General features: G+C 39.5%; 1 protein-coding gene across 3 annotated transcripts in view; it reads left to right on the top strand.

Moving 5' to 3' along the window:
• The window catches only part of Slc25a13 (solute carrier family 25 member 13), a 178825-nt gene that overhangs the window by 109931 nt on the left and 50791 nt on the right, over window positions 1-18103 (top strand). For all 3 annotated transcript variants that reach the window (XR_013088677.2, XM_076833883.2, XM_076833890.2), the window contains 3 exons: window positions 3181-3265; window positions 3750-3908; window positions 17226-17278. Coding sequence is in view for 2 of the 3 variants with exons in the window: in XM_076833883.2 (XP_076689998.1) it covers window positions 3181-3265; window positions 3750-3908; window positions 17226-17278 (297 nt within the window). In the remaining variant the exon portion in view is untranslated. The remainder of the gene's footprint in view (window positions 1-3180; window positions 3266-3749; window positions 3909-17225; window positions 17279-18103) is intronic.

Genomic DNA, 18103 nt, shown 5'->3' with positions numbered 1-18103 from the left:
CCCCACTCCCCGCCCAATGCAGACAATTTCAGAAGGTGGAAAAGAGAAGTTACTTAGAAACCTTCTGACAATGAATACACTTTGGCCTCTGTTTATTTTTTTCAAAGATAGGGTGATTTCCTCACTGCACTGGTAGCTGCATACTCTGTAAACACATAGATCTTTTCTTCTTCTTCCCTAAATCTCACATTGAGGGATGAGAGGAACATGCAGTGGGTTGGTGTCACAGTCCCTATCGCAGCTGTGTGTTGCTAAATGAAAGCCATCTTTGCTCTGCACAGAGGGACCCCGTCAGCGCATTGTCTAACTGCCATGCCTTCCGTTTTTCTGAATATCAAAATGAGATAATTTTGTTTAGTCTGGAGTTGTAGTTTGAAGGCTTTTAGACCTATTTTCTCTGTGAAAGGATTCATAAGTTATGTGGAAACAATTTTAGGAATGCTAAATTTTATTTTATGGTTAACAGAAACCAATCTCTTAAAGTTGTGGGAGTCAGAAACTTAAGACAGGACCTCCTCATTTAACTCTTACTCGACTCTCTATAGATCAGGCTTAGAGAAGAAAAGCCTCATAGCGGGTGTTGTGCTTGCTTGGCGTTTGTAAAATAAATCCACTCACAGACAGAGCGTCGTTTTTAGAAAAATACCTCCTTTAAGGCAAAGCCATCTCTGAATCCTGTGAGACTTAACCATTTTTGGCTTGGAGCTCTGGGTCTGTACTAAGACGCCAGTTTGACCACAATGGGTTGATGCGGGCTACATTTTTAGGACTGTCAGGCCTGGAGCCAGGACCCCCCTCCTTTTAGCTCCTTCCCACCCAAAGGCAGCGGCGAGTTTTGTGTGCAGCATGTAAGTCAAAGTAGTGGGTGTGTGCTCAGTAAATCCTGGTGAGGCACCTCTGGAAAACCAGCTGGCTGTGGTTAAAAGAGGAAGCCGCTTTCCCTCAGTGCAGGAGAAAGAACTGTATAATCACGTGCAGAGGTGGAAGCAACGTTGCGCTCCCTCCCTTTGATTTTAAACACTGCTCATGAGATGATTATCTCTTCATCTCTATGCCACCAGCTATGTAGAAATGTGGGGATTAAGAAAAACAGAGACTTTTTTTTTAAGATCTCTCTGCTCTCCAGCTGGTAGCGGTAGCCCACCATTTTCCCTTTATGCCCTTTGCAGCTTTTGAGAGTTTATAAGGGGGTGCTTGTTGATACTGGCCATGAAAGGGTTAGGCTAGTTTGATGAGATTTACAGCAGGAAATGATTGGCTGCTGCTTAGAGGTTTCTAGCAATTCACAGTAGCCTTGCCTGGCATACAGTGTGCTTTTTACTGTATGAATCCCACTAGGCCTTACAAATTCAAGCCAGGGAGGTCATCCACCTGTGGGCAGATGTGCCAGGCCAGCACCATGCAGCCCTTGGAACATTTGTCCAATACGGAGGAGCAAAGGAGAAGCTTTCTTACATCATTTTAAGAATACACTACATTTTTAGTTTCTGGAAAGTTTAATGAAAGTCTGGGATTTCATTTGTCTTTTAGATGGATAATTAGTGATAATGGTAGATTACTCCCCCTCATTATTTTCAGAGTATTTTCACTCATTATTCTGATGCCAGGACATTTCTAAGTGTTGCATATTTTTATCTATGTAAATAAAATAGTGCTTCTCTTTTGGATATGTCTATGAAAATGAAGGTACTATTGATCTCCATCTTTTCAGGGACAGAGTTGGAATCAACCATGGAATTTGCAAGAAATGCTTTCCATTCTTACAGATGCATATTTTTATGTAAAACTATTTTCAGTTAAGTGACTTTGAAGGAGATTCCAAATAATCTAATTGTATTAGAATTGTGTTGCATTGACAGCAACTAAAATTCAGTGGGTTGCTTGCTGGGGTTGCTGATTATTTTCATTCTTCACTAATTTTAATTATCATGGCTTTGAAAAACAAGTCTTAGTGAATGTATTTATTCATTCAACAGGTATTTATTAAGCACTGACGATATGTCACCCTCATTTGACAACTCAGTGTGACATAAATTTACTATTTTATGTATGCAGGCAGAGAAGTGCAATACTCTGAAACGTTTTGGCCTCAGAAACACTATAGAAAATAGCTCAAAAGAACAGCAACTGAACAACTGGCTGACCTGAAGTATGAATTTAGGAAAAATGACAAAAAGAGGAAGACATAACAGTAATCTGTAATATGGTCTCCTACTTATAGCCACCATAAATATTTTTAATATCTCTGGGTAGTAGGTAGTAGGGATACCAAAATGTTAGATACATGTAAAAAAATGACTTTATATTGCAAAATCTTAAAAATTATTTTAAAAACATTATCATGAAACATACCTGTCTACCCACCATGCTCTTTTCAGCTTATGTTTTCTTATATAATGCATTATGAACATTTTTGCCAATATCAGATATTTCTTGACAATATAATTTTTAATGACATACTTTAAATTTTTTTTTTTTGCAGTTGTAGATGGACAACATGTCTTTATTTTATTTGTTTATTTATTTTTTTAAATGTGGTGCTAAGGATCCAACTCAGTGCCTCACACATGCCAAGCAAGTGCTTTGCCACTGAGCTACAGCCCCAGCACATAATGGTGTACTTTTTTAAAAGTTATAGTGTTACATTTTAAACAGTCTTCTATTACTAGTGACTTAGGATATTTCCAGAGTTTTTGCTCTTTAAAGAGAAGTACTTTTTAACATTCTTGTAGCTTGATCTGTATTTACTTGATTATTTTCTAACCTAACTTTTTTTAAACAGAACTGTAGGGTCATGGGTTAGGGAAATTTTAAATATTTGGATGTATATTATCACAGTTTCCCTCAGTTTATACTTAGTTTAATGGTAAGTTTGAGAATGTCTGTTTTTATCAACTCTTGCCCATCTGGGTATTGCCATTTAAAACAAAAATTACAAATAAAAAACTGATCGATTTGATTAAGGAAGAATGAGGTCTCATTGGTATTTTTAAGTATGCATTTCTTTGATCACTAATGAGACTTGAACATTTGAAAATAGGTTCACAACTTTATCTTGGTAATAATTGCTTTTTGTTCAAATTGAATTTTAAACATTAATAGCAAAAAAACCTTTTTTTCCCTATCCTTTTCCCCTGTCTGCCTGCTGCCTATATCCCGGGCCTTGTGCATGCAAAGCAGAAAGCTTCAGGTGATTCCGCCCGACCAGTCCTCCTCCAAGTTGCAGAGTCGGCCTACAGGTTTGGTCTGGGTTCTATTGCTGGAGGTTAGTCATGGATGAGTACAAAATTTTCTCTGTTTTTATTCCTTTTTATCTTTTCTCTGATTTACCACCTTGAGATATTACAGGTCAAATCCTGCCTAGTTGTCCCCCCAGCCAGTTATCTATCTGTATGAGGTAGAACCAGGGCAAAGGGAACTCTTTTCCATACCTTCATGTGAGCAACGTCTTATAAGTGATACTTTTGTCTTACTTGTCTTCACACAGCCTTTCTAAAAACAGGCTAGTAATGTATGTAGTTAGGCTGTGGTGATATGCTTTTAATTTAAACTGTGCCAGTCTTTTGTCAGGAGATACTTGAGTGACAATCCACAGCACTTTAAGGGTATGGAAGGGCATAGTTTTAAAATCTGGACATGCAGAATTTGTTTATTTTTTTCAGCCTTTTGTTTGATTTTGTCCACCTAGTCTGTTCTTTTCTCTACCTGACCCTACTTCCCTCTAAAATGATGTCGTTCTTTAATTTTAGCTGTTGGAGCCACTGCCGTGTATCCTATTGATCTTGTAAAAACTCGAATGCAGAACCAACGATCAACTGGCTCTTTTGTGGGAGAACTTATGTATAAAAACAGCTTTGACTGTTTTAAGAAAGTACTACGCTACGAAGGCTTCTTTGGCCTGTATAGAGGTTAGTGCCATGCACTAAATTCTTGAAAGGTGAAATAAGGGTTTGGTTTCTCATCTCAGTTCCTGAAATGAATCAGAGAGACTATGCTAAAATGGAAATGCAGCAGATTCTCAATTATCTATGCTAATGGCAGTAGGCTTGAGGCATCTGGGGCATGGCTAATCAAAACAGCCCAGAATCTGAAAGCCATTTATATTGCTGTGTTGTATGTTATATTTCTTAAAATAATAAATTATTTTTATAAACATCTTCAGCAAGTTTTTAAAAGGCTCATTGTATTCTTAAAGTATTCCACTCACCAGCTAATAGGGAAAGTTATTCTAGGATCAGGACAAAGCCTGCTCAGGATTCATGTTCTGGAATTATATCACAGTGTTCCTTATCCAGGGTCTCAGTTACTTGTAATTGACCATGATCTGAAAATATCAAGTAAAAAAATCCAGAAATAGACAATTTATAAGTTGTAAATTAAGCGGTAGTGTAAGTACAGTGATGACATATCACACTTTTCCTACACCAAAGTATGATTTTCGGGTCATATATAGCTTTACACTAAATCACCTCCTTTCCCATAATCTCTGAGTCATTCATTGGTCTTCTCATAATCATCACAAGAAGCAGCTTTAGGTGGGTAGGGTACACTAAGATATCTTGAGAGATAGTCATGTAACTTTATAGTATATTGTACAATTATTTATTAGCCATTGTAGTTAATCTTTTGCTTCGCCTAATTTATCAGTTAAAACTTTATCATAGGTATGTGTATATAGGAGAGAAGAACATACATAGGTTGGACTATCCAGGGTTTCAGCGTCCACTAGAAGTCTTGGAATGTGCCCACCATTGATGGTGGGAGACTGTGAAACTACATTGAAGTCTGTCAAGCAGATAACCAAGGGTTCAGTGCAGCACTCCTTTCCTGCCTCTTTCTGAGTGAAACTTGCTCCTTGCCTTCTCACTCTCTACCCAGTGGAGTTGATTCTCACACCATTATAGCCTGGCCATCATGTCTCCAAGACCTATTCCTCTAATTGTGAAGCATGGTAACAGAAGCAAAGAATATTTCTTTATAAATGGAAAGAACCCACAGACCCCCTACTTCCCCGTTGGCCTTGGCCTAAGGAGACACACCTTGAGTTCCCAACTTCATTTTTATGCTCATCTTCTACAAATAGGAAAGAAATGCCTTTCTATCAGCTAAAATGCAGAATTGCAAGGCAGTTTCCACCGACTGCTTTGCCATTTGGCCAACTGCAGTTCTCCCCTCCTTCCCCTCCCAGTGCTTGCTCTATAAGAAGATAGTATCTAGTGCTCTGCTGAGGCATATAATGAAACTGGCAGCCATATAAAACATGCCTCTAGGCCTCTTCTGCCATCTGCTGACTCTAGTCTCCAAAGTAAGCACCAAAGTTAAAAAACAAAAACCCTCTCACCCTAGAAGCTAGGAGGTTTCCCACTACAGAGGAGTTCCATTTTGCAGGTCCTAATATATAGGTAGATAACCCTCATCAAAGGCCTTTTGATCTTCTCTCTGCCCTCTACCCTTACCCCCTGCCTCTTTTTACAATTTGGAAGGTCTTTGACCCCAGGTGATTGATGATGACCCCTGTAGGGTCACTGCCTTCTTTTTGAAATACTTTTTCTCCCTGATGACAACAACCTTGCAAATGAAATGGCTCCTACATAGTACAAGGTTAATGTCCCAGTGCTTGCTTTGCAGTGAGTTAGGCAGAAGTGACCACCTTAACTGTTCAGGTGGGTGGTTTTTTTGAAAGGACAACTTGGAACCTCTAGTCTGGACAATGTCAGAGCCTTGGCATTGCTTCACCAACTACTTCATGGGTTTTCTTTTATGTGTGCTAGATTGAATGTCAGTGTGTCTTTGGAATTGTGAGAACCCTGTCCAGCACTACTAAGTGTCTTCAATTTGTTGTGTTGACTAGACTGTTTTTAATTTTTAGTCCCTCTCTCTTCTCTGTGACCACATCTGCCAGATCCTCATTCTTATTTATCCCTACATTTTTTAATGGGTGCATTAGTGTTGTACATAATGGTGAGATCTGTTGTTACATATTTGTACATGCATGTGATATAACAATATAATTTAGCCAGTAACACTCTCGAGCACTCCCCCCCAGATTCTCATTCTTGATTATATCTAGATCTCTCTTCTGCGCCTGTCCTTTTCACCTGATAGTCAAAAGAGCTCAAAGCACACCTCAGTACCGATTTCTGAGCTAAGGTGGGCCTTAGAAAGTGGTTTATATCTCTAGGGACTGCTCAGTTATTGCATGTGGAAGATGGGAACAACTTCTGTTAGTTTCTCATAGGGAAAATGAGCTGGCATATTGGGTAGAGATAAGGCCCACTCGGAATAGCCAAGAGACAGCTCTTCACCCTATTCCAGGATTATAAATAGACATTTATCTATCTGCTTGGGTGTCTGAACCTTCAGGGCAAGGACCAAATCCATCTGTCGAGATGACAAATAGAGTGTGAATATTGGAAAATTAGCCCTGGGAGTCACCTATGTTCATTTTGTCCTGAGTTCTTTTCTTTTCCAGTAGACAAACATTTACTGTAAAACTCTTGTTTAGTTCCAATCTGTAATTTGGATCTTGAGAGCAAAGAGATGATAGACAGTTCAGGTTAAAAATAATAATAATGATTTACAATCTTGCCATGAAAATGACTTCTTTCTTTTCTTGCTTGATCAGGGACTAATTCCCTTTAGTTCCTTGCACATAATCATTAATTGTGTATAACTACATGTTTATAAATGCTTATCACCGGGGAAGAGAGAGATCAGATGAAAATGTAGATACTTAGGGGAAACTATCATTATTAAAAGAAATAATAGAAATAAAAAAGACCTGAGATATTTCTGAGATTTACTTAGTATTGTGACCTTTATATACACAATCAAGATTTAAATATTTGCCTGTGATCCTTTGTACATTTCTCATTAAATGTAATTTTATTGTTTTAAAAATTTTATCATTCTAGAGGAAAATGGTTAAATTTGAAATTTGAGAATATAAATTGCCTATACTAATGCTTTCACCTTGCAATATGTGAGAAGATGTCGGAGTGCATTTCTAATTTATAAACATGTTTCAAAATATTGAGCATTTTTTTCATATTTTAAAATTTTGCATAACATGTAATTTTTCTCCATCACGACATATATAATTGCTCATATTCCCTGAATAGGATAATTTGAGAATGTTGCATAAGTGAGGTCTCTCCCCTATTTTAGAATTACCTTTGTGTATACTTTTTAAAAAGTTGGTGAATGACTCCGAATGAAGGTGCTTTTGCAGCATGTATTCTTATTACAAGGTTAATAACTATCTTTCTCTGTCACAGTCTTTTTTCTTATACCAAGAATACAGGAAGCTGTTTCTGTGTTTAAAAGTCTTCCCCGTAGAACTAGAATGAAGATTATTTTTAAATAATACTTTTAGCTTCAGGATGCTCTGTTTCGCTTTTTCCTTTCTCATGCAGCTGCCAACATCTGCATAAAGTCCTGGAAGTTATCCTGCAGTAATCAGAGAGCACATTTGAATCCCTGCCCCTTCCTCCCAAGGAGATCAGAACGTAGCTCTAGGGACTGCTGGCGATGGCCTTTCTTTAATAGACTGCCTCAGGGTCAGAAGAAATTTTAACTTTGTGAGCTGGTATTTCTTACTCTCCTTGTCTCTGTGTAGGTTCCTATTTCTTTGTCTCTAGGACACTCTTATGTTTTGTGTAAGTTTGGTTTCTGGAAAAGATCTCCTTAGAAGTTCTCTGATTCTGGCTCCACGAACTTGCTCTATAGTAAGGCAGACTGCTTTCTTGCTTTCTTTACACACAGACACACACACACACACACACACACACACACACACACACACATACACACTGGTTTTCATAAGTTTTTTGTAATTTTTAAAAATCTGACCTCCAGGCTAAGTTTGTCTGTATGAAGGGAAATAATACCTGACATACTCTAGACCCAGTGAATCCTCCAGAGCCTTAATGAATTACCTGACAGCTTATTTGGTCTGAATGAACTGGATGACCAATGAGCCAGTCATTGGCCTCTACTATAGAGCAAGGCATATTTAAGAGAAATAATTGATTAAATGCTCTGAACTTTCCAGAAACAACTAATTTCTGCTTTTGAACTTTAGGGCACTCTCTTGTCTCAGGTACTTCTGGTGCTGAGATGAGCAGCCTCAGAAATTAGAAAATGATTTGGGAGGACCTTTGGGAAAAAGATGTATTCAAGAGAAATCAAGGTCCATCAGAAATACTTCTTAGAGGAAGGTTTATGTTTCCATTGGTGCAAGAAGCCCTAAAGAAAATTCTCCAGAAAGAGAAATTAGATCGTTCGATGAATGAAACTTAATTTGGAGCAGTACTTAATCTTTTGAGGTAATTGGCCAAAAAAGGGGGAAAGAATTAATGAGTCCACTGATCCAGGTTTGCAAAGTTTTAAATATGTCTTATTTCAGGTTGTCTGTGTAGCGTGAAGCAGTCATCTTCCGTCCTGGAATGTTCTCAAGGTGACATCTAGAGGATGTTGTGGTGATATATCAGGAAGTCATTGATCTATGTATATTCTGAAAGGAAGTTTTGTCAGGCAGCTAATTTATGCCAGATTTCTTCTTGTGGTTGATGGTACCATAGAAGGGAGTATCCGAATTGTGCGGTCCTTAGTGAGGGTCCTTCTCCTTGGAAAAAATTTTTGGGCAAAAATAGATTAAAAAATCCTAACACTAAAATAAAATGAAGTTTGCATGACTCTGAATTACATTATTTAAGAACACGTGCATTAAGGAACAAACCACGACTAAGCTGCGAACTGTCCTGAGCTATGGGTCCACCCTTGTCCACCAAAACTTTTTTAATGAATATAAAATAGTTTAGTTTGAGTTTTATTTTCTTGGCCAATTACTGTATACTCTGTTAGGGTGTTAAACTAAAAAAAAAAAAAAAAAAAAAAAAAAAAAAAAAAAAAAAAAATTTGATTATGGGAAATCAAACAAGAAAGAGCAAAAGACTTGGACAATCCCTACGTTAGGTTACCTTATCTCCAGGAATATACAGGGAGCCAACTGTAGTGAGCACACGACCTTATTATCTGAGCCCAAGATGACAGAAACTAGAACTGAGGTGGGTGTGAAGAGTTGTTAGAGGCTTGTGAGCAAAGTGATGAGCTTAGAAAACTGGGAAAGGCGGCAGAAACATACACTTACAGATACCCTGGAAAAGGAAAAATTAATGAGTGAACTAATTTCAGGCCTCTGGAATGGTCATATATAACCAGCTACTGTCCTCACTGAGACTGAAACAAAGGAAGTAGATTAAACTTCATAGTTTAGATAGACAAAAAGATAAGCAGCATCCTGAAAGTTGTCAGGAACTGGGATGAAAAACGGAAGGAGACTTTGTGATCCTTCCTAATGGTCTTTACTTCCGGAAAACCCCTAACATAGCTGATTTTTTTCTAGGCTCTACTCGGGATCATTCATTTTTACGTTTTTTAGCAGTCTCCCAGAGGCATCCCGAGCCATAACTTAGTTAAACAGATGGTGTCTAAAATTTTGAGTAAAGCATTTAACCCAGATAAGCAGGCATTGAAATCTTCATTGCTTCCTTGGCCCCTGCCCTTTCCCCAGCTCCACTATCCAGCCACCTCAGGGCAGCAGCCCAGGAGCCTGTGGAGAGCTGGACTGTAATGAGGGCTTTGAAAGGGGATAGTGTGGTTGGGAAGGTGGAAGTGCCTCATGCCCGGGGCAGTACTAGTCAGAAGCAGACAGACAGATGGGAGGAGCAGAGAGGAAGGAATGCTTGAACAAGTGAGGAGAGAAGGGCATGGAAATAGGAGCAGGAATAAGAGCTGTAAGGCAGGGCTCACGGGGCGCTGATAGCTCCAGAATGAAGGTTAATCTGATGTTGAAAGCAAGGGGGGCAAGTGTAGTGGCCTCAACAGTGAGGTCAGGAGGGTAAGAATTTAACATAGGAAGGGTCGCCCCCAGGTTGAAACTAGATAACGGCCGTGTGCTGCTGTGGCTTTAGCTATGGGAACAGGGGTGTCTTGTGGAATAATTTTTCCTACCAAATTCCAATTGTTGCCTCTGAATGCTTTCCACCCCATTTCATGTGTTCTGCATTACCTTTCTCAGGGTTGGCATGGTGCTTCTCAAAATCCTTTTTTTTTTTTTTTTTGGTGTGAACAACAGTAGCCTTGCCTTGTTTTTGAGTTTCTTCCCTGTTAAGAGCCCCATGGTTCTGCATGTCTTATCCAGCTTGATCTTTTGGAACAGCAGCTGTATACAGCTACAGTGGTTCATGGACCGTCAACCGGGCTTTTGAGCACTACTTTCCCAGAAAGCCTAATATTCATGATGTGGAGACGGGGAGGTGTGATGTTAATGCCCGCCCCAGGGCCACCCTCCTTTAGTGGTATGAAAGGCCCAGTCAGTGCAGGGAGCTGGCAGCATGAGCTGGGAGCCCAAAGAAACATTTCGGAACTGTCTGTGCTGAAAGAAATGTCGTTCTGGGGCAGAGAAGGAAGTTGGAGCAGTAAGTTCATTAGGGGGCCTAGAGCCCACTGTGGGGACTGATGGTGGATCTGGGTATGACTCTGAGAGCTCCTATAGGCAGTGAGTAGGCCTGGAGCAATCTGCTTATCCTGCCTGGATTCCAGTTTCCTTGAAGAAGGAAAAGGAAGAATAAATGGTAGTGATGATGGTAACATTAAGATTAAAAATAAGCCACAACAAAATCTGTTTCTGCAGAACTTTCTGTGTGCTTGGCACTGTTCTGAGGGATTTGTCTATATTAACCCATTTCATCTGCACAAGTACACCGTAAAGATGATGTGATACCGTAAGTGTTCCCATTCCAGGGGTGTGGAAGCAAAGGGATGAGGTATCTTGACAACACTTACACAGCTAAAGCATAAGAGAGTCAGAATTCAAACCCAGTGGCTGGGCTTCATACCAATGCATTTAACCCCTTGGCTCCCCTGTCACCAAGTAGAAATTACATTGCAAAAAGTTGCTTATCAGCGGAGGTTGAGAAATTTTTAAGTTCTTAAAGATTTTATTTTAACTTCAAAACAGTTAAAGATGTATTGTTACATCTGTGTGACTTCATTATCTTTGCCTATAGAAAGGAGGGCCGTGGACTCTGACCAGATATGCCCTTGCTGCTTAGGGACAGCTCTACTAAGTATAGACATAATGTCATAGGAACAGCATTATACTCCTTACCTAATTCTGGATTATGGGTGTTATTCAGACTGAACTGCCTCTTGTAAACAAGGAATGAATCAGGATATGCCTTGAGAAGATATGGAGAAAGAAGCATTACATTTTTTGACAATGTAAAAATCAGTGACGAAGAGTATCTGGCTCTTTGTATTCATTTTTTTCATGTGTTTATCAAATTAAATCAGTGAATAGTAATTAGCATCCTTGTGTCAACAACGAGAAACCCAGAACTGAAAGAATAACTTGGCCACGATCACTCATCACGAAAGAGGTACAAATCAAGGATTTTAACCCAGAGTCCTGTTGATTTTGTTGGTGGGCCACTGGAAATAAATGACCGTAGTTGGGCCAGTATTATTAGTTTCTTTCAGAGTTTCTTCCAACTCTGAAATTCTAGAATTTCTAAAAAAGTTCTTAGGTAAATAGTATGATAGCCTTCTAATCTAGCACATTGCTTGCATGATTCTCCTTTTGGGAGGCTAAAGGAAGCTTAAGTTGGAGGCTTCTGATGTAGGCTTAGATCCCACACCTCCACCTCAGCTCTCGTTGGGCTGTTCAAGGGACTGGAATCAGGAGGGACAGTATGATTTATATCTCTAACCCGTGAAATTTGAAGACAAAATACCATATTAATTCTGTACCCTGTAAATCTTTTCTCGCATTAACAGCCTTTCTGGTAGAGTAGAGTTTGCCAAGGAAGCATTGCCATATGTGCTGATGGAGCTGAACTAAAAAGAGAAGATTAGAAAACTAACCACACTAATAAATTTCACTTGAGGCAGTTGGAAAATGAACTGCTGTTTTGACAAGTAAGGAGCAACACACACATCCAAGCTATGTTTTGAATAGTTAAAATGGATTTCCAGTACCCAACAGAAACATCTTATGTTAAAAACCTGATATTTTTGCTGAGTTACCCAGATGTTCAACATACATGCACTTGCCACTTAAATGTGACGGGGATGAAACACCTTAGCTGGAGTGGTGGCTTCCAGCCTCACTGAGTCACATAGACCTCCTTCCTCTAAGGTCAGGGCCTAAGAAAGGTTCCTGGAATTCCCGCCTCCTACAGATCATGACGCCTCCTGGAGAGCATTTACCCAAGGCTGGTGGTGTCAAGGCTCTCAGCTTCGAGGCTTCACATTTTAGCCCACAGCCACCTGTGTTTTCTTGTTTATCCTGGGTCATCACCACAAAAATGGTTCTTACTCACCAGCTCCCTGAGTGCTGATCTGGCTCAGGTCTTACAAGTTGATATGTACATTGGTTTCATTCTAACATGAAATTCTTCAGTTTAGTATAATGAAACTCATGGCCTCTGATGATATTTTTTTTAATCTCCTAATTCTTCTTCCTGTCTCGGGTCTCCACCCTTGCTATGTATCCTTCACCTGCCTCTGGAAGTTTTAATTTTTGACCCTTAGTGTTTACTTTAAAAGCCACCCCATGCATCAAAAGAATTAGGTTTGTTCTTCTTAGTGTGACCAAACATAAGATAAGTGCTACAGTATGCCATACAGTAGCCAGACTGCCTGGGTTGAATCCCACTTTCCGTCTAACAACAGAGTAACCTTGGGTAGCAACTTTAAAGTCAGCCTCAGGTTCTTCATAGGTTGATGGAGATTAAAAAAAAATAGTGTGCCCTGAGTAAGGTTGTCTTGTGGCTTCAATGTGTTAATTCACATAAAACACAGAAAAGTAGCACCTAGTACCTACTGTGTATTAAGTGCATAGATATCATTATTGTGTGTAAAAACATCTGGGATCTTGCCCTGACTCTGAATGGGCCATGATCTTGAACTTTGGGTGCCTTTCCCATAGGATTCCCTCAGCCCAACCAGGTTACCCTCCCCTCTAGCACATCTCTTGTCTAAGGAGAACCTGTTTCCCTTAAAGGCCCCAAGACAAAGAGCTCCTCTTCTTTGGTGCATCCTCCTTCCTGCAGACAGAATAACTGGGTCTCCTGGTATTTTGGTGACCCTAGGCTCTGGTGCTTATCAAACTATTTCCAAGTGTTTTGTCCCTTGCTGGTACATGGATACAACTAGGGTTCCCTTTCCTTTTAAACAAATATTTTTTTGAGGGGAAGACACCAATCTCACTGTCTTCATCCTAGTTCATTCTAGAACCGGGCACACAGAAAAGTTAATTGGTAAATGTTTGCTCCATAAGTAAATATTTGTTACTCTCATTTTAATCATAAATACAGCGTTTTCTTTTTCTTTCTTCTTCTTTTTTTTAATTGTTTACAATGCATCACTGAATTTATAGTGAGAAAGACAAATTTTCAGTAGTTTACAAGGCTGGCTGAGATGATTACATCTAACACTGTGGTCAGTTGACTCTGGGAACTTTTGTATTAGTCATTTGAAAAGACTGTCACACAATAGTTTTGGAGACAAGAGATCATCATTGAAATCACAGTGCTTTCACATCATTCACAATTTGGGTCTACAATTTAATAATAAGAAAAATACATTTAGCAAGTAAATGTTTAAACATTTTGGTTTTGACCTGAAAACAGAAAGTAAAAATAGAGATTTTATTTTTGAATCTTAACATCTGAAATTTAAACAACTTTTTGCCCACATTTTTACTAATAGATATTAATGTATTTTCACTGGTTAGTAACTAAGCTTTTCTTGTCACGTTATGGGTGACTTCTTAAAGATTGGTAAATGAGTGTTTTGGGAGGTGAGACTTTGCTTCACCCAGGTGGTTTCCTATTCCCGCTTTCTCTCCTGTGCTGCTTTGGCTTATTTAGATTATAAAAAAGCACAGCCCCATTCAGGCTAGCTAGTGCACAGGGAGGTTTTCAGGGAGGCTTTCTGTTGAGTTCATGCAAGGCAGAAATCTCATGGAGTAACGGGACTTAACCTAGAGCCTGGCCTCACTGGGACTGGAGAGTGCTGGAGACAATCTCTGTGCCTTTGGGCTCTGTTTTCTCTTTGGTGTCCCCTTTGTTTTTGCTCTACATTCTCTTCTTTCCACCAGTCCATTTCCTTTGTTTATTCATGGTTTCTGCTTCCTTGTGACGTTAGCACATGCAGAGCTTCAAGCTGATCCTTTCCCCTGCTCTACCCGTGGCATCTTTTCAGTTTATACCTCTGTGCAAACCAGCACCATTGCCTTAAAGGACTCTCAACCTGCCTCTGAGTGGAAATGCACTTTGGTTGCCCTAGGGCTTAGGTTGCTGAACTGCCTGGCTGTATAACTTTTAGGTGTCTGCCCATTGTCTAATCAGCTGTAGCCTTAGGGAAACACAGACTCTGAAAATACAGCTACCTGGAGAAGGGGTTGCAAACTCAACTGCTTCTAGGATCCTGGCAGCTTATTAAGGGAGCATTTGAGGCTGAGAAGAAATGCATGTTACACACATGACTGAGTTGTGTGGCATCTAAGGGTGTAAACTCTTGAGTAGACGGGCTTAGTTTTGAAATCCCCATCTCACCACTTACCACCTGGATAACCTGGAACAAATTACTTAATCTCTGTATGCCTTAGTTTCCTCTCTGCAGAGTGGTTGTGAGGATTAAATAAACTTAATAAAGTATTTACGGTGGTGCCTGGCACATAACAACCACTATATAGCCGTTTTAAAAATGTTTCATTAGCATCAGCATCTTCATTATTGTTGAATTCCACAATGAAATGGACTTTGACCCATTTTTCCTAAAACCGAAGCTGTCTTGGTCTATTTAGTTTCCCTTTTTGTGTAGCCATGACCAAAAAGAAACACCTCTCCAATGTGTGGATATCAACAGAGCAATAAAAACAAAAACTGGCACTTGTCCCTCATGGAGGTGTCAGCCTTCAGACAGGGAAGGACTTTGGCCAATTGGATGTCTGGGTCCTTGTCTGAAGGACAGAGCCTCACCTACCGGGAGGAGATTGCAATGATATCAGGAGGAGGCCCAGGGCTGTCAGATCTGTCTGTCTTTGCAAGGAGCTTAAATTATGTTTGAAAAACTTTGAGTTCCTCAATCACATACAACTACAGATTGGATATATACAGCACACAGGCTAGTGACCTCTGACCTCAGACTGCTCCTCTAAGAAGATGTGTGGGCAGGGCTGATCCCTCAGGAGAGCCTACAAGTGGACCTTTTAGTACAGATGAATTAGAAAATTGTACTCTGTCCAAGGAGAGTATAGTGAAGCTCCTCTGAAGGACGGCAGTGTGGCACAGGGAATAACTGATTCTTCCCTCAGTCTGCTTAGCATTTCTAAGAAGAGGTGTTCTTCTTTGATTTTTTATTTGATAGAACAAATGAAAGCCAGACACGGTTGTACACACCTGTAATCCCAGCGGCTCAGGAGGCTGAGGCAGGAAAATTGCAAATTCAAAGCCAGCCTCAGCAACTTAGTGAGGTTTTCAGCAACTCAGTGAGAACCTGTACTCTAAATAAAATATTAAAAAGGACTGGGGATGTGGCTCAGTGATTAAGTGCCCCTGGGTTCAATCCCTAGTACCCCCAAAAAGGATAGAACAAATGAAAATGACATTTTTTAGTTCAGATATGTAGATCCACTACTGTTTAACTATCGTTCCTGAAAGAGGCCCTTTCCTGTTAAAGGCACACCTCCCCGTACTCTCCAACCTTGTTTTCCTCCCACTTGGCTAAAATGTGTCCGTCCGATGGTCCCCACGAACTCATCACTTTCCACAGGCTTCCTCATTTCTTCCTAGTTGTTCATGCTGAAGACTTATTTCTTGTTGTACAGATCTAGTAATGAGCTCCTATTTTTTTAAATTTCTTTGTTTTTTTTTAATCAAGAAATGTCTTAATATGTCCTTCGAGTTTGAGGGATAGTTTTGATGGATTAGAATTCAAGGTTGGATTGAATTAACTTTGAATACTTTAAATTGATCATCCTCCTGTCTCCTGGCTTCCGGGGTTCCTGAAGAGAAATTAGCTATTGATCTTAATAAGGATTCCTGTATATGACAAATTGCTTCTTTCTCGCCACTTCCAAGAGTATCTTTTGTTTTCATTTTTGATAATTTCACTGTCTGGGCATACCTCAGTCTCCCATCCTGAGACACATACACACAGCATCAGTTATGTCCTCGTCTTTTCCACACAGCAGTCAGAGTGCTCTCTCAAGTCCATGAATTAGCACATCATCTCTTGCTTAAAACTCCTTACTTCTCATCAGAGAATGAATCAGGCTTAGAATCCTGGCCCATAGTGCGGCAATGGCATTTGGTGCCCACCTGTGCCATTCTCCCTGTGCCTGCTCTACAGGGGCCCTGCTGACGTTCTCCCTCATTCTAGAGCATACCAGGCTTGGGTCTCCTCTGCTTTCTTTAACCCATCTGTTCCCCTTTTTGGAATGTATCTTTCTTTAATTGTCACTTTCCCAAAAGGTCTCTCCTTCCATGTGAGTCATGTAAGAACATAATCTGATTTGTTTTGTGCTTGTCATCAAGTCACAGTTATTCAGTGAATGAATGAATGAATGACCAAACTCTGGGAATTTGGGAGGAATGAATATATATTAGTAGATTTAGTAAAGAATATATATGTATGTGTGTATTAATTATATATTCATATATCTTTAGTAAAGAATGTGCACATGTATATCCATATATGTAAATATATATATACACACACATCATTAGGAAAGGCTGTCTATGTATACATATGTGTGTATATTTTTACTAAAAGATATATGTATATATATTCATACACTCTTTACTAAAGATACATGTACATATGCTTTTTTACTGAAGCCCTCTGATCCAAGAGGCAGGAGGGAAAGGAGGAGACTTCCCTGGAATAATGAGATTTCCTGTATCACTAATATTGTTGATTTACTCAATGTGCAAACGATCCAGAATGTGGAAGGGAATTTACTTGGGCCTGATGTGGCTGTTAGAAGTTAGTACTTGAACATTCCATTTCAAGTATTCTCATTAAAGGTAATAGCAGAAAATTGCAGCAAAGATTGCCCCAGTTTTTAAGTGGTGATCCCCTCTGCAGAGCTGTTGATTTGTTTAGTTAATGCTAATTTATTTAATATACTTCTTACTTATGTTGATTTTTAGGTCTGTTGCCACAGTTATTGGGAGTCGCCCCAGAGAAGGCCATAAAACTAACAGTAAGTCTTTTGAGTTGGTGCTCTTATTAAGGGAATCTGCACAGACTCAAGGATCTAGCCGGTATTCTTCTGTGAACCAGCAGGCTTGTGGTTCCTCTGAGGTGCTAACTAATTTGTAGATGGGGTACTCAGCACATACAGCTTTTCATTATACCCCACGTAACACTGAACATCCAAAATGTAATGAATTTGAAGATTGTTGGTGGTTGCTGCCATCATTATTTCATCATTGCCGCAACAGCACCATTTCCTTCAGTATTACCACAGTAGGCACTTAGTGTGTGTAATTTCTCATTGTTTTAATTGCAAGCAAAATTTGATCCACTGTTTACAGGTAAGGAAAGGTGCACAGGGATTAAGTAGCCTGCCTGCATCCACATCATTCATAAACAGCAAAACTGGAATTCAAAATCAAATTTTCCAACTTCAAAGCACATACTCTTTCAGTTACACCTGCTATTTATAGACTGTGAGTTTAGGATTTGTTCTGTGAAGCCCCATATTGAGGGCTCTGTGTTCTAGTTGAAATTGATCCTTTATCACTGTTTGCCCAGTGACTGGCTCATGTTGACAGGTGGTTGACATTCAGTTTAAGTTTGTGGAATGAGTAGATATGGCATGTGAATCATTAAGGTCACCCTAGGAGTTTAAACTCTAGTTTTGAATTGGGCCATGCAACCTTGATCCTTAAAGTTCTTCTGATGCCTTATATGATGTGACCTCAAGATAACTAATCTTCTCTGGACTGTATTTGCCAAAAACACATGATTGTTCCTTAAGATTGCTTGTTGTACATACCATTTTGAGAATATTATACTTAATTAA

The sequence above is a fragment of the Callospermophilus lateralis genome, chromosome 1, assembly GCF_048772815.1.
Source record: "Callospermophilus lateralis isolate mCalLat2 chromosome 1, mCalLat2.hap1, whole genome shotgun sequence".
NCBI classification, from domain to species: Eukaryota; Metazoa; Chordata; class Mammalia; order Rodentia; family Sciuridae; genus Callospermophilus; species Callospermophilus lateralis.
The sequence above is the reverse complement of the archived record's forward strand: the minus strand, read 5'-3'. Positions and strand labels throughout refer to the sequence as shown.